This window comes from Corythoichthys intestinalis, chromosome 4 (genome assembly GCF_030265065.1).
Source record: "Corythoichthys intestinalis isolate RoL2023-P3 chromosome 4, ASM3026506v1, whole genome shotgun sequence".
NCBI lineage: Eukaryota > Metazoa > Chordata > Actinopteri > Syngnathiformes > Syngnathidae > Corythoichthys > Corythoichthys intestinalis.
Window position 1 is genome coordinate 49261093 of NC_080398.1, and position 14254 is coordinate 49275346.

At 37.7% G+C, this 14254-nt stretch overlaps 1 protein-coding gene across 1 annotated transcript in view; it reads left to right on the plus strand.

Moving 5' to 3' along the window:
• The window catches only part of has2 (hyaluronan synthase 2), a 29193-nt gene extending 17136 nt beyond the window's left edge, over positions 1-12057 (plus strand). Inside the window, exons 2-4 of the mRNA XM_057834568.1 lie at positions 6606-7232; positions 10370-10471; positions 11131-12057. Coding sequence (XP_057690551.1) covers positions 6606-7232; positions 10370-10471; positions 11131-12057 — 1656 coding nt within the window. The remainder of the gene's footprint in view (positions 1-6605; positions 7233-10369; positions 10472-11130) is intronic.
• Positions 12058-14254: the final 2197 nt, after the last annotated feature.

A 14254-nucleotide genomic window follows, 5' to 3' on the forward strand; every position in this document is an offset into this window, starting at 1 on the left:
TAGATGCTAAAAAACACATCTTTCTCAGGGGTACCAATAATTATGGAGGGCACTGTATCATTGTTAAAATAAAGCAGTAAAAGAAAGCATCATGATTGAAAGGAAAAGATGATGTAGATAATTATGGAGGGCACTGTATCATTGTTAAAATAAAGCAGTTAAAGAAAGCATCATGATTGAAAGGAATAGATGATGTAGAGAATGGATGGATATTTAAGCTCAAATTTTCCAAAGGGAGCAATTTACAGGTGGCGTTGTGTTTTTACGGGTTGTATTTAATCAGCAAATACAGTTTAATGCTTCTGATATACTGCAAATTGTCATATAACAACATATTTTCATTTGAACATTATTTTCTAATATTTCTATTCAATGTTGTCTCACAAACCCACATATATGCACAAACACAAAATATGGCGATGATGATGATGACTAGATTATTCGCGAGTCGGCCGTGGAAGATTCGAGAACGATTCACAAACATCCAAATTCCAATTATTGAATTATACCAGGTAAAGCGGAAATAAAACACAGTCAGCGCAGTCTTCAGGACGCAATGAGGAACGGACCGAGAGTAAACATCATGTTCAACTCATGCTGCTAGATAAAAAAAACAAAAAAAACAATAATACCTGACTCCGGCCGTCAGCCGCGACAAACAGCGCCCAGTTGCTAGTTGCTACAAACATACGGCAACATACGGCTATGGTAGATATCACATATACAGTATCTAGAACTAGATGCGAAATGACAGACTTTCCCGCGCTAGTAAACAGGTGCCATCTTAAAGCAGTAGACTTCTCTAGAAGGCTCTGTTGTAGCGTACTTAATTACTTTTTATCTTAAAAAAAAAAAAAAAAAATCGGCAAAATCTTCACTTGAATCTATCTTTAAATGATGAAACAGTTTTAAAACTTTCACGTCGAAAGTAGACAGAAGGGAAATTATGGAATAACAGGAGCAATTTTAACAACTTTAACGGTTGATTCACAACATTAAATTAATTGAATGTAGTTTAAAGCTGCCGATACAGAATGGGGACTTGAGTATTTTATTTACTGTTTTTAACGGTTAACTTGATACTGAAATAGTATTTTGTTTAGCCTGAGAGGATTTTTGAACAATTTTTGAACTAGTGTACAAAAAATTAAAAGCGGTGGGTTTAGGGTTTGTGGTGCATCAATAATCGATTTATAATCGAATTGGGAGCCTCTGAATCGTAATCATGTTGATGAGATAATGACCGAGATAATGACCAGTGCAGTAAGGCATGGTACACAGGCTCAAAGACAGGGGTCCCCAAACTTTTTCCTGTGAGGGCCACAAAACTTTTCCCTTCTCTGATGAGGGGCCGGGTCAGTTTGTAACAGAAAAAGTGTGACGATTGCAGGAGTGCCTAAATGTAAAAATTTATTGTTTTTCAAAAATCCACAATCAAATAACCCTCTCTGGGTTCTTCACAGAAAAAAAGCCAGGAAATAAATAACACTATTGAGAAAAAAAAAAAAAAATGTTCAGGGGGCCGGACTAAATGTGGAGGCGGGCCATATCCGGCCCGCCTCCACATTTGGTAAGTCAACGGTCAGCAACCTGCGGCTCTAGATGCGGCTCTTTAGAATTGCCCTCGAGCCTCCCTGCAGCTTTTTCTAAAATTTTTGAAAATGGAATAAGACTCATTTATATTGTAATGAAGTTCAACTTGAGGCGGCATCGTACAACAGAGTAGTCACATGGTGCGTCATTCCTATAAGATACACTGCAGGGAAAATAAATATTTTACCATGAAGGATCATTATGTATTGGTAGCCAACTTAGTCATTTTGATAGTGTACTATTATAACTAATTTAGATACATACAGCATGTGTTGTTCTTATTATAAGGCTTATTTAAGGCTTTTATTTTTTTGCAGCTCCAGACATATTTGTTTTTTTGGTCTAATATGGCTCTTTAAACATTTTGGGTTGCCGACCCCTGGTCTAAGAGAAGAACACATGCCACAGGACACCAACACAGGGCAATGGAGCAGAACAGTGGTCACGGTCCATCACGGCTCCACTGCCCTGTGTAGACGGCCGCTACTGAGTAAACACAGAAAGAGAGTAAAACAGTCCTAAAAATGGCAACATTTTTGTTTGTGTGACATGTGCCTGTCTGCACGGTTAACAGGTGCTTGAGGGACATTAGTTAAAATATCCAGTGATGCAGTTCAAGTGAGATGTTCCACAGGTGGAAGTTTAGCAGTACAAAAAGCTCTGTCATCAAATGACACCACAAACTGTACATTGCAAATATGGGGAATTTTTTCCCCTTCCAGTTATGGGGTCAAGAACATTATTAAAAATCGTCTAATATATATATATATATGTATATATATATATATATTTTTTTTTTTTTCTTTTTTTTTTTACTTAGCTTTTATGACCTACTTTCCATGAGTTAATAAATGCCTTTATTTATAACTGTATCACTTAGTAGATTTCATCATACTTACTTCGAAAGTAAGTGAACAGACTGAGCACATATTCAGCACTAGAAAACTCAAAGCGCTTGACTTTTTCTTCCCACGGAGCTATAAACAGATGACATCACAGGGTGGTCCGCTCTGCACTGAGCCACGCTGAGTTGGTCTCCACTTATCTGCCAAACAGATGGAGGTAGCAACATAATGACTGCTGGATAAAAGCCTGCAAATGGAGAAATTTTGTATAAATCTGTCATATATACAGGGGTGAAAGTGGGACAGAAGGGTCAGGAACACAGTTCTGGTATAAGATTCAGGGCCAGAACGCAGTTCCGGTATAAGGTTCAGGGCCAGAACGCAGTTCCGGTATAAGATTCAAGGCCAGAATGCTGTTCAGGTATAAGATTCAGGGCCGGAATGCTGTTCCGGTACACTGTGCTTTGATTCCGAAAATATGACGGCAACTATCAAAACGCTCTGTAAAAAAAATAAAATTAAAAAATACTAAGCTGCCACACATGCATTTCATCTCCAAGAAGAAAACAATCTACCAACATCAGATTTACATACACAAGTGTTAACAACAAGCATAATAAAGTGCTTGTGTAGCGTAATCCGTTTCCACCAATATTTATTATTATTCCACAGAAGGCATGGAGGTTTCCCCAGCTGCTGCAGTTATCAGAGTCAGACGATGATGAGTCACGTCAATGTGCGAATGCACGCAACAAAGCAAAACGCCTGGACTCATTTATCCGTTCAGTTTGCTGACATACTGACATGTGATCAGCAGAGCTGGTTAGCTCTGATTGGTTCAAATGTGCATGTTTTCTGGAACAGCAAAAAAAAAAAAAAAAAAGGTTGTTGAATTGATGCGACAAAAAAGGGCAATGCAACATAAAATGGATCAAATCTTTAAGAGCAACTAAAGAGTTGAGGAGGCTTTTTTTTTTTATATTTAGTTTTAGTTGCTCTGATGGGGAGGTTCAGAACATCTTAGCTTTCAATGTGCACTTTGGACTAATACAGTTATGTTATATTTGTTCATTTGTCAGGCTACTTATTCATTTCCTTATGATTTAAAAAGTCAATGTTTGCGCAATCTTCAAAATATATTCCAATTCACTCCGTATAATGTAACTCATTTGTACTTATTTTTCTGAAGGTATGTTACTTACCGTATTGGCTCGAATATAAGACGGTGTTTTTTTGCATTGAAATAAGACTGAAAAAGTGGGGTTGTCTTATATTCGGGGTCAAGACATTATACACATTCACGATGCTAGACGGCGCCAGATATCACTGAAGCGAATGCTGAACTTGACTCCCCAGGCCTAAGCGAACCCCTGACACGAAGAAGAAGAATCTCAGCTACTCTCAAGTTTAACAAGTTTGCATAATTTTATTGCAATGTTTTTCCTTATTCAGATTTGTTTCAAGGCTACAGTTACAGTTAGACTTCACTGTGGTGGTTAATGCAGTTATTGCAATTTTGTTTTTTTATCACAATAGATTGGTTCATTTACATTTCAAAAATCTGAAGCCATTCATTTACAAATGTGATTGCACTTTAGTTTACATATTTAAATGTTCAGATATTAAGATCTGAATGAGGCAAAATAACATGCTTTTTCTCTCAAATATATTGTTATAATAATTTGTTTCAGATGTACTGTAATTATTTTCTGTATAAAAATTATTTTGGTGTTCAAAAAGTCTTTTTTTCAAACTTGGGTCTTGAAAAAGAGGGGGTCGTCTTATAATCAGGGTCGTCTTATATTCGGGCGAATACGGTATATCTTTATTATTAAAAGAAAAAAGTAAATGTGTACATTAACTTCAATTTTAATATACATCCTATGTTCTTAATAAGTAATTGAGATTTGGCATTTAGTATGTGAGGAAATGAGGGGAAATGAAAATTAGGAGATGAAGGTTGGGGTTATTGCTGTTTTTGTTAACTTTTATTTTGCAAATCATTGAAAAAAAATACAATTTTAAATGAAAATTAGTTTTTCATTAAAAAAAAAAAATAATAATAATAATGTGAAAATAATAATAATAAAATTTCTGGCTCCATGGCGACCTACACGTCGGGGAGTTCCGGCAAGAAATTCTAGCCACTTTCACCCCTGCATATATATATAGTTGGGACAACTGAAATAAGGCATTTCTTTTTCAGTCACTACCAGTGTTGTCACAGATTACTTGAAAGAGTAATTTAATTACCGATTACTGACTACGCCTCAAAAAAGTAATCTAATTACTTTACTGATTAATTCATTATCAAAGTAATTAAGTTACTTTAAAAGTAATTTATCAGTTACTTTTTACCAATTTTCCGCCCTTTGCTGTGTCAACATAGGAATGACAACAGAAAAATGGCATCACATGTAATTTACTTTCCGAGAATTGAATTTAAAGGAGAAGATAAGAATTTTTCACATAGGGATTATTCTTTGAGTTAGCGCTCTAGCCCCGCCACTCCAGAGCTCTAAAACTAACAAATAACTGACAAACTGCACGGAATTTTTTCAAATCAACTCCAGTGGCTAATTATACCCCTGCCAACTCGAAGATTAAACCTAATGTCAAAAATTCTTAACTTCCCCTTTAAAATAAAGACCTAGCCGTTAAAAATGAAGTCTATAAAAATTGTAAAGCAATAAAACATACGACAAAAATGAATGAAATGAACAAGAATCTGACAAAGTATTTCATAATGGGTCAAAATTATTTTTCGAACAGATCATGTGACAAGCGCCTTAGGGATGGTCCTTTGCTTTGCTTAGCCAAAACTACAGCTGACGATGGATATTTAGAATTTCTATCAACCAAAGCTCTCAAAAGCTTCAACCCCAACTGAGCTTGAACCCAGGATTTAACATGGACAATGTCAAGATCTGTATATACACAGTACAGGCCAAAAGTTTGGACACACCTCATTCAATGCAATACAAATGATGGTCATAAACATGGATTATTTCCTTTCATTTGTAAAAAAAAAAAAAAGAAAGAAAAAAAACCCAACAAAAAACAAAGGGGAGCAAGTGAGAGAGACGTAATAGAATCTCTGCCTCACAGTTAAAAACTTCGTTCACTTTTCATCCTTGACACCATCCGAGTGTCCTTGTTGCTATTCCCGTTTACTGTGGGTAGGAGGCAAAGTTCGTCCTGAACGTTAAGTGCCCCCCTGGGAAAAAAGGTTAAGAGGGAAAAAAGGTTAAGACTAGTTTACTAGTCCACACTTACTCTCTGTAATCACCTAAAACATACCAGTAACCATTAGTCCCAAACTGTCAAAAAGTATTGACACTGTCCCCATTAAAAGTTTGCCTGCCGCACTGAGTGACCAGAACATCAGGCCCAGAGTGGGACATCACACAAGGTTTTTACACTGTTGCGAGGCTGCACTTCTTTATTTCTCCTTTTGAGAGTCCATCCATCCATTGCAGCTTTTTTCACAAGTGATTAGGTATATTGGTGTGCACATTTGTATTGTATGGCTGTAGTTAATCGTCAGAGTCTGGTTATAATACCCTGCACGAATTTCCAAACGATGATGCACACCAGACAATAATTCTCATCAAGACATTTCTTACCAGGTGTGTGTTTTATAGCGGGCAGGGCAGCTTCAAACCACTCTTCAGTGATTGGGCACATACATGACTTAAATTGTTTGGTAAAAAAAATGGTTCCAAATGCTCTTTAAGTCTCCCAAGGCAGAGGGTTCACGTACTTATTTTCCCCCTTCTGTCATTGTTTGCATGATATCCTCATTACGACAAAAAAACCTATACATTTTTGGGTGGTTTTAGTTAAAGCACACACTGTTATTTTAATCTGTGTGATTTTGACAAAGATCAGATCACATTTGATTGCTATTTTATGCAGAAATGTGAGAAATTCCAAAAGGTTCAGATACTTTTTCATACCACCGTACAGTGACGAGGAATGCCTAGACGCAATTTGTCCAACAGGGGCGAGATGAGTAGAGCACACATTAGGGCCAGTCTTGACTGGTGTATAATTGAAAAAGTTGAGAATAATAAAATATGTGCGCCCCATTAGACTTACAATATATTGATGATAAACATGTTATACCACAGTCATTAATTACTTTCCATTTCCCCACCAACCCAGATGAGCTGTCAACGAGTCCTCACCTACCTGCGGATATTTGGGACGACAATGTTTGGTGTTTCACTCCTGGTGGGCATCTCCACAGCTTACATCATGGGCTACCAGTTCTTCACCACAGCCCACAATCATCTGTCCTTTGGACTGTATGGAGCTATCTTGGTTGTTCATCTTATCATCCAAAGTCTCTTTGCACTCTTAGAACATCGAAATATGAAGCGGTCTTTAGAGACACCAATCAAACTGAATAAATCTTTAGCACTATGCATTGCAGCTTATCAAGAGGACCCAAACTACCTGAGGAAATGCCTGGTGTCAGTAAAGAGGCTGACCTACCCTGGAATAAAAGTCATCTTGGTCGTGGATGGGAACTCAGATGATGACTTGTATATGATGGAAATTTTTAAAGAAATCATGGGAAGGGACAAGGTCGCTACATATGTGTGGAGGAGTAACTTTCACAGCAGAGGACCAGAAGAGACAGAGGAGAGCTATGCTGAGGGCCTTCAGCAAGTCTCTGGACTGGTCCTAAACAACAAGTGCGTTTGTATCATGCAAAAATGGGGAGGCAAGAGAGAAGTCATGTACACAGCCTTTAAAGCGCTGGGAAGGAGTGTTGACTATGTCCAGGTGAGAATTTAAAACTAAACTGAAATTGCAAGCATAATGCCCAATTGTGAAAAAATATACAATTGAGACCAATGCACAGCATAATATTAATGTCCATAATATGAAATTAGAACTAAGGATGGCCAGTGAGCATCAGAAAAATGTTGAAGGGAATATATAGTATCTTACATTGAAAATGGAGTTCAATTTTAACTGATGGTACTTGAGAATTCAAATAAGACACATTATACCACTGCCAAAAAAACTAAGGGAACACTAACGTAACACATTGTAGAGATAAATGAATAAAATATTTTTATTAAATACTTTGTTCGTTACATAGTTGAATGTGCTGACAACAAAATCACACAAAAATTATCAATGAAAATCAAATGTATCAACCCATGGAGGTCTGGATTTATAGTCAAAATGAAAGTGGAAAAAGACACTACAGGCTGATTCAACTTTCATGTAAAAAAGTCAAAATGAGATACAGTAGTGTGTGTGGCCTCCAAGTGCCTGGATGACCTCCCTACAACGCCTGGGCATGCTGCTAATGAGATGACGGAGGGTGTCCTAGGGAATCTCCTCCCAGATCTGGACCAGGGCATCACTGAGCTCCTGGACAGTCTGAGGAGCAACCTGGCTCTGCCAGATGGACCTAAACACAATGTTCCAGAGGTGTTCTATTGGATTTAGGTCTGGCAAATGTGAGGGCCAGTCAATGTTATCAATTCCTTCTTTCTTCAGGAACTGTTGCATACTACAGCCACATGAAGTTGGGCATTGTCATGGACCAGGAGGAACCCAGGTTCCATTGCACAAGCGTAGCTTATGACAGTGAGTCCAAGGATTTCATCCCGATACCTGATAGCAGTCAGGGTGCCATCATCTAACCTATAGAGGTCTGGGTGTCCTTCCAAGGATATGCCTCCCCTGACCGTCACTGACCCACCACCACACCGGTCATTCTGAGTGATGTTGCAGGTAGCATAACGTTCTCCATGGGATCTCCGGATCCTTTAACGTCTGTCGCATGTGCTCAGGTTGAACCTGTTTTCATCGGTGAAGAGTATGGAGCCAGTGGCAGAGTTGCAAATTCTGTTGGTCTATGGCAAATGACTCTTAAGCTGTACGGTGATTGGCAGTGAGAACAGGGCTCTCTAAAGGATGTCAGACCCCTCAGACCATCCTCATGGAGCCCATTTCTTGTTTGGTCAGAAACATTCACACCAGTGCCCTGCTGGAGGTCCTTTTGTAGGGCTCTGGCAGTGTTCATCCTATTCCTCCTTGAACAAAAGAGTGGATACCGATCCTGCTGAGGGTTTAAGGATCTTCTATGGCCCTGTCCAGCTCTCCTGGAGTAACTGCCTGTCTCCTGGTATCTCCTACAGGACGACAGGTTCGTCCTCAGACTGTCCAGGGACTCAGTGATGTGCTGGTCCAGATCTGGGTGGAAATCCCTCAGGAGAACATCCACCACCTCATGCCCAGGTGTTGCAGGGAGGTCATACAAGCATGCAGAGGCCAAACACACTACTAAACTTCATTTTGACTTGTTTAAAGGACATTGCATCAAAGTTGGATCAGCCTGTAGTGTATGTTTCCACTTTCATTTTGAGTATAAATCCAAATCCGGACCTTCATGGGTTGAAACATTTCATTTTCATGGATAATGTTTGTCTGACTTTGTTTTCAGCACGTTCAACTATGGAAAGAACAAAGTATTTAATAGAAATATTTCATTCATTCAGATCTACAACGTGTTATGTTAGTGTTCCCTTTATTTTTTTTTAGCAGTATATATTAAATAGATGACTTTGGAGAAATGCTACAAAAAACCTGTTTTGTGTTTGTCTGCATGTAAACAAAAATATTTAAGTCTTTATTTTCTTGCATTTGGCTAGCAACCACTTTGGTGATGTATTTTACCTCCATCCCATAGTCAGCTGGGATAAGTTCCAGCAGTTTCATGACCCTCATGAGGACAAGTGGCACAGACAATGGATGGATCTGTATTTCTTTTAAAAATAAGTTAGAAGGTGCAATCCACAAAACATTAAAATTAACAAAATTGCCAGAGTTGTACAACAAAAGTGATCAATTGATCGAGAAAATACTAAACTAACAATATTAATAAGCAAGCTTAACAAAATAGTAATGCACCAGAAGATACAAGGTATAAGACGTACAGTATGGTCATTTTATTTTTAATTTTTGTTTTGTCCCGCAAACTCAAGTTACATCATTAAAGTGAAGAAAAGAAACACTCTGATGATTATTCAGCCATTTGTTGAGTGATTAAAAACACACTGTAACAGTCATCAGGCACCATTTTTGTATAAAAAGTAGTCTCTACAAAACTTGGTTGAATGAATTGCTGCTTAAATAAATGAGGAGTATTTTGGGATAAGGGGTGGGACAGCATCACTCAGGAGACTGTGTGTTTCTACCTCCTGTCATTTTTCTCTATACCTCCCAGACCTGCAGCTCAAATTCTAAATGAAAACACTCACTAAAAGCTACAGTACTATAAACTAAGCTACAACTCATTTCTCAATGCAAACACGAAGAAGCATTTTCCCCTCACTCACCAGGCCACACACACGACAGCAGCTATTTTTTTTATTTTTCATTTTTTAAACTCAGATTATCTTAATGTACAGTAATTACACATTTAAAAATCATTTTATATCTTTACTTTTAATTATATTATCGTTCACTATTTTTTTAATCCAATCAAGTGTTACTGTATCTTATTTATTAAAAACATATAACATGAAAAGATGGCTTTTAAAAAAATATTTTTTATTTTCTTCAAGTCAGTAGGTCGAATGCATTATTGGCATTTCAATTATTTTCAAAGAAAAATGTTGACAGTATATACAAGTAAACTAAGTCTGTCACAGAACAAATCAGTTAATTGGTCAAGTTACCACTCTAATCATAAAGCTGGCATTTGTCCATACACTCTGTATCTCCTGATGCACGGTTAAGTTCCTGTCCTTGTTCTATTCATTGTTGGACTTTTGGCCACCACTGGTACAAAGAATGGTGAAAGAGAAAAGAATGTGTGAATGCTGTTCATCTACATCTAGCTGGTAAAGCATTTCTCAGGACTGACATACTATTTTGTTTTGTTTGTTTTTTTAACCTAGGTGTGCGACTCAGACACCATGCTGGATCCAGCATCATCAGTGGAGATGGTAAAGGTTCTTGAAGAGGACTCTATGGTGGGTGGTGTTGGAGGCGATGTGCAGGTGAGGTAACTAAGGCTAGGTTCAGACTGCAGGTCTTGATGCACAGTTCCATTTTTTTCATATTAGTTTTTTTGGCGTGCCCGTTCATACTGCCTTTTTCCATTTAGCCCGCTCATGTATTACGCATGCACACTAACTCGCAGTCCGACACGTTCTGAGCAAACTGACACGCATACACAGAAGCATCAAAATAGAGGACTACACATGCTGGTTCTATGTCATTCTAAAAAAAAAAAGCACAAATAATGGACATAAATAATCCCCGTTTAATCTTATATTCAAACTTTATATGGATTGATAGAACGCATGCACGCACACCTCTCTGCCTGTCTCGCTCTTTTACTGACTTAATTGCTGCATGAATTCGAATTTGGAAGACTTGACAGTTCGGACTGCAGCCACATTCTGGAAAAATGTGGCGAGATCAGATTTTGTCCACATAAGAAAGTGACTTATATCAGATTTGAAATGGTCCACTTCTATGCGGCTTGTCCGTTCAGTCAGAGAAACATGAAAAAAATCGGATTTGTGCATTAAGACCTGCGTTATGAACCTAGCCTAAATGTCATTTTCAAACATTATTCCTCTCTACAAGTGATATTTTTGGTAATAAACTCATATCCTTTGTTTTGTTTGTTCCCCCATATGTTTCTCTCCAGATTCTGAACAAATATGAGTCATGGATCTCCTTCCTGAGTAGTGTCCGCTACTGGATGGCATTCAACATTGAACGGGCTTGCCAGTCATACTTTGGCTGTGTGCAGTGCATCAGTGGACCTTTGGGAATGTACCGAAATTCACTTCTGCATGAATTTCTTGAAGACTGGTACAATCAGACTTTCATGGGATCCCACTGCAGTTTTGGGGATGACCGCCATCTAACGAACAGAGTTCTGAGTCTTGGGTATGCAACCAAGTACACTGCACGGTCCAAGTGTCTGACAGAGACACCAATTACATATTTGCGCTGGCTCAATCAGCAAACTAGATGGAGTAAGTCGTATTTCCGGGAATGGCTCTACAACTCCATGTGGTTCCACAAACATCATCTTTGGATGACCTATGAGGCTGTGATTACCGGGTTCTTCCCATTTTTTCTCATCGCCACTGCGATCCAACTCTTCTACCAAGGAAGACTTTGGAATATTTTGTTGTTTCTTCTGATTGTGCAGGCAGTGGCACTGATCAAGTCGACATTTGCCAGCTGCCTCAGAGGCAACATTGTCATGGTCTTTATGTCCTTTTATTCTGTACTTTACATGTCAAGCCTGTTGCCAGCTAAAATGTTTGCAATAGCAACAATCAACAAATCTGGATGGGGGACCTCTGGAAGGAAAACAATTGTGGTGAACTTCATTGGTCTAATCCCAATTTCAGTTTGGTTTACCATCCTGTTCATCGGGATCATCTACACTACAATTATGCAGACTAAAAAACCCTTTCCAGAATCAGAAATGCTCATTTTGATCATCGGGGCGGTCGTTTATGCCAGTTATTGGGTGATATTATTGACTTTATATGGAGTTCTCATCAACAAATGTGGTAAAAGAAAGAAGGAACACTATGACATGGTGCTGGACGTTTGACTTACTACACCATTCCTAATGTACCACTGAAATGCCTTGTATATTTTTCTTAACGACACTCTTAGAGATATTCTAACAAGATGAGTATCTCTGCAGGTTTGTGTTGAGTTAAACTGCAATGGGCTAAACCAAAATCTTCAAACTTGAATGACAAAAATACAAAATGACTCGCTGCTTTGTGTTCAGGAGTAACATTGCGCTCATAATCTTGGGATAGTACCATCACTTAGCGTGACAGTATTTATTGAGTTTTTTTTTTTTTTTTTTTTTTTTTAAGACAAACTTCTATTGTTTTGCAATTTAGCAAACATAAGGACTCAGTATGACAAGGTGAAGTTGGCAGGAAGTGTGTGAGGCTTTGTATGAATAGCTACCTCTTACACTTGTCATCTTCATTGGGTTTCACTATTACTTTAGCACATCTCACCCAATGAGGCTGTTACTAATGAGTTTTTCTTAAGAATTAGGAACTCTGAAACATGACTATGCAAATATTTGTTTGCCTTGCAAAAAAAGTAAAATTAAAACAGGCAAATCAGCATCTGTCAGGTTGCTTCCCATCAGCATCCACAATTATCATTAAACTTGGCTTTGGCCTTGAATTGAACTTGGTGCATATTGATCTCTAGTGTGTGCAGTTATTGCCAGAATATACACTGCTTAGTGTGTAAAACTGTTATTGTCATTCATTTCTATGCCGTTCCAGAGGCTATGCATTGTACCTTGACAGTCTTTTTTTTTTTTTTTAAATATAGTTTTTTTTTTTTTTTTTTTAATATAGAAGGTTGCAAAAACTATGAAAAAAAAAAAAAAAAAATATTTAGAATATAAAATGTAAAGCTGCTTTCTTTGGTTTGTTTTCAAGTCATGTGGACAATCCTGTAAAATTAGGAGTCTCAAACAAATGCTTCAATGGAACAAATCATCTTCTCAAATTAGACGACACTTGAGTTGTAAAGTATAGTGTATCCATAAAAATACTTAATAAACATAAAACATTTCTTTAAAAAAAATATAGTATACCAGATAACAATTGTTCAAGGATCTGCTTGTGTGTACAGTGCAGAATAGTTGTCACATAAAAACCAAAATTAATGTTCTCTAAAAATCCATACTCGACTTTTAAGTGACCCAAGTAGCAGTAAGAAAACAATTTGGCAACTTTATACTCGATACTTATTAATCGACTTATTTTCTCATTGATTGCAATTGACACATGATGAAATCATCTAAATTTCTGTGTACATTGTGTAATGCGGAGGTCTCCAAACTATTCCACTTAGGGCCACAGTGGTTGCAGAATTTTGTTCCAACTAAACATGGCAACAATCAATTTGGTGTTATACAAATGTAACCAGTTGATTGCAGTCAGGTGCTGCTTGTTTTTGCAGAAACCTCATTGGTTCAACTATCTGTACTGGATCGGTTGGGAACAAAAATCAGGACCAATAACGGGCCTCGAGGATTGGTTTGGAGACCCCTGTGCAATGGTAATTTCATGGATGGTGTTCTCTTGGTACCTGAAAGCTTTATTTGAGCCTGTTCTTGTAGCATTGGTCGTGTTATGTTAACCTTCTTTTATTTATGTTGTCTTTTTTTCTTTGGTACAACATTAATGTAGTGGGTTTTAAGGTCATTCTTGTCACACACAAAAAAAAAAAAAACTCAGGAAGTCCTTCTACCTTGAAGCACATATGTCATCTGGCATGGTCTTGCCAAGGTGGCCTTCAATCCTGTTTGAGAGTCAAATATGCTAACAAGCAGGACTCAATTAAAATATACTGTAATCCATTCATTTCCCATCCATAAATAGAAGTGTTGTTGAGACTACCATATGACTTGAATTCAATATTGTTCATGAACGTTTACAACGTGAAGAATCTCAAGCTGATCACTCATTGGTAGATATAATTTCTACCAGATAAGGTGAAAATGTGACCACAAGAGAGACCGTATCATTGCTGCTGTGATAATTTTATCTATTTGCAGAAAAATTAATTTCAATTAAGATGATTACACGTTGACATTGGATTTGTCAATGTTGATCTATGCCCTCTTCTAAGTTTAATGAAAACCACCAGGAAGACATAATCAGTGTGCTAGCACCTAATGATGTTGTAAATCATGCATTCTCCATGCCCTTGCTCATTCTTTTTATCATATGATCTTTTACTATCCGCTTCAGTTCCTAATGACG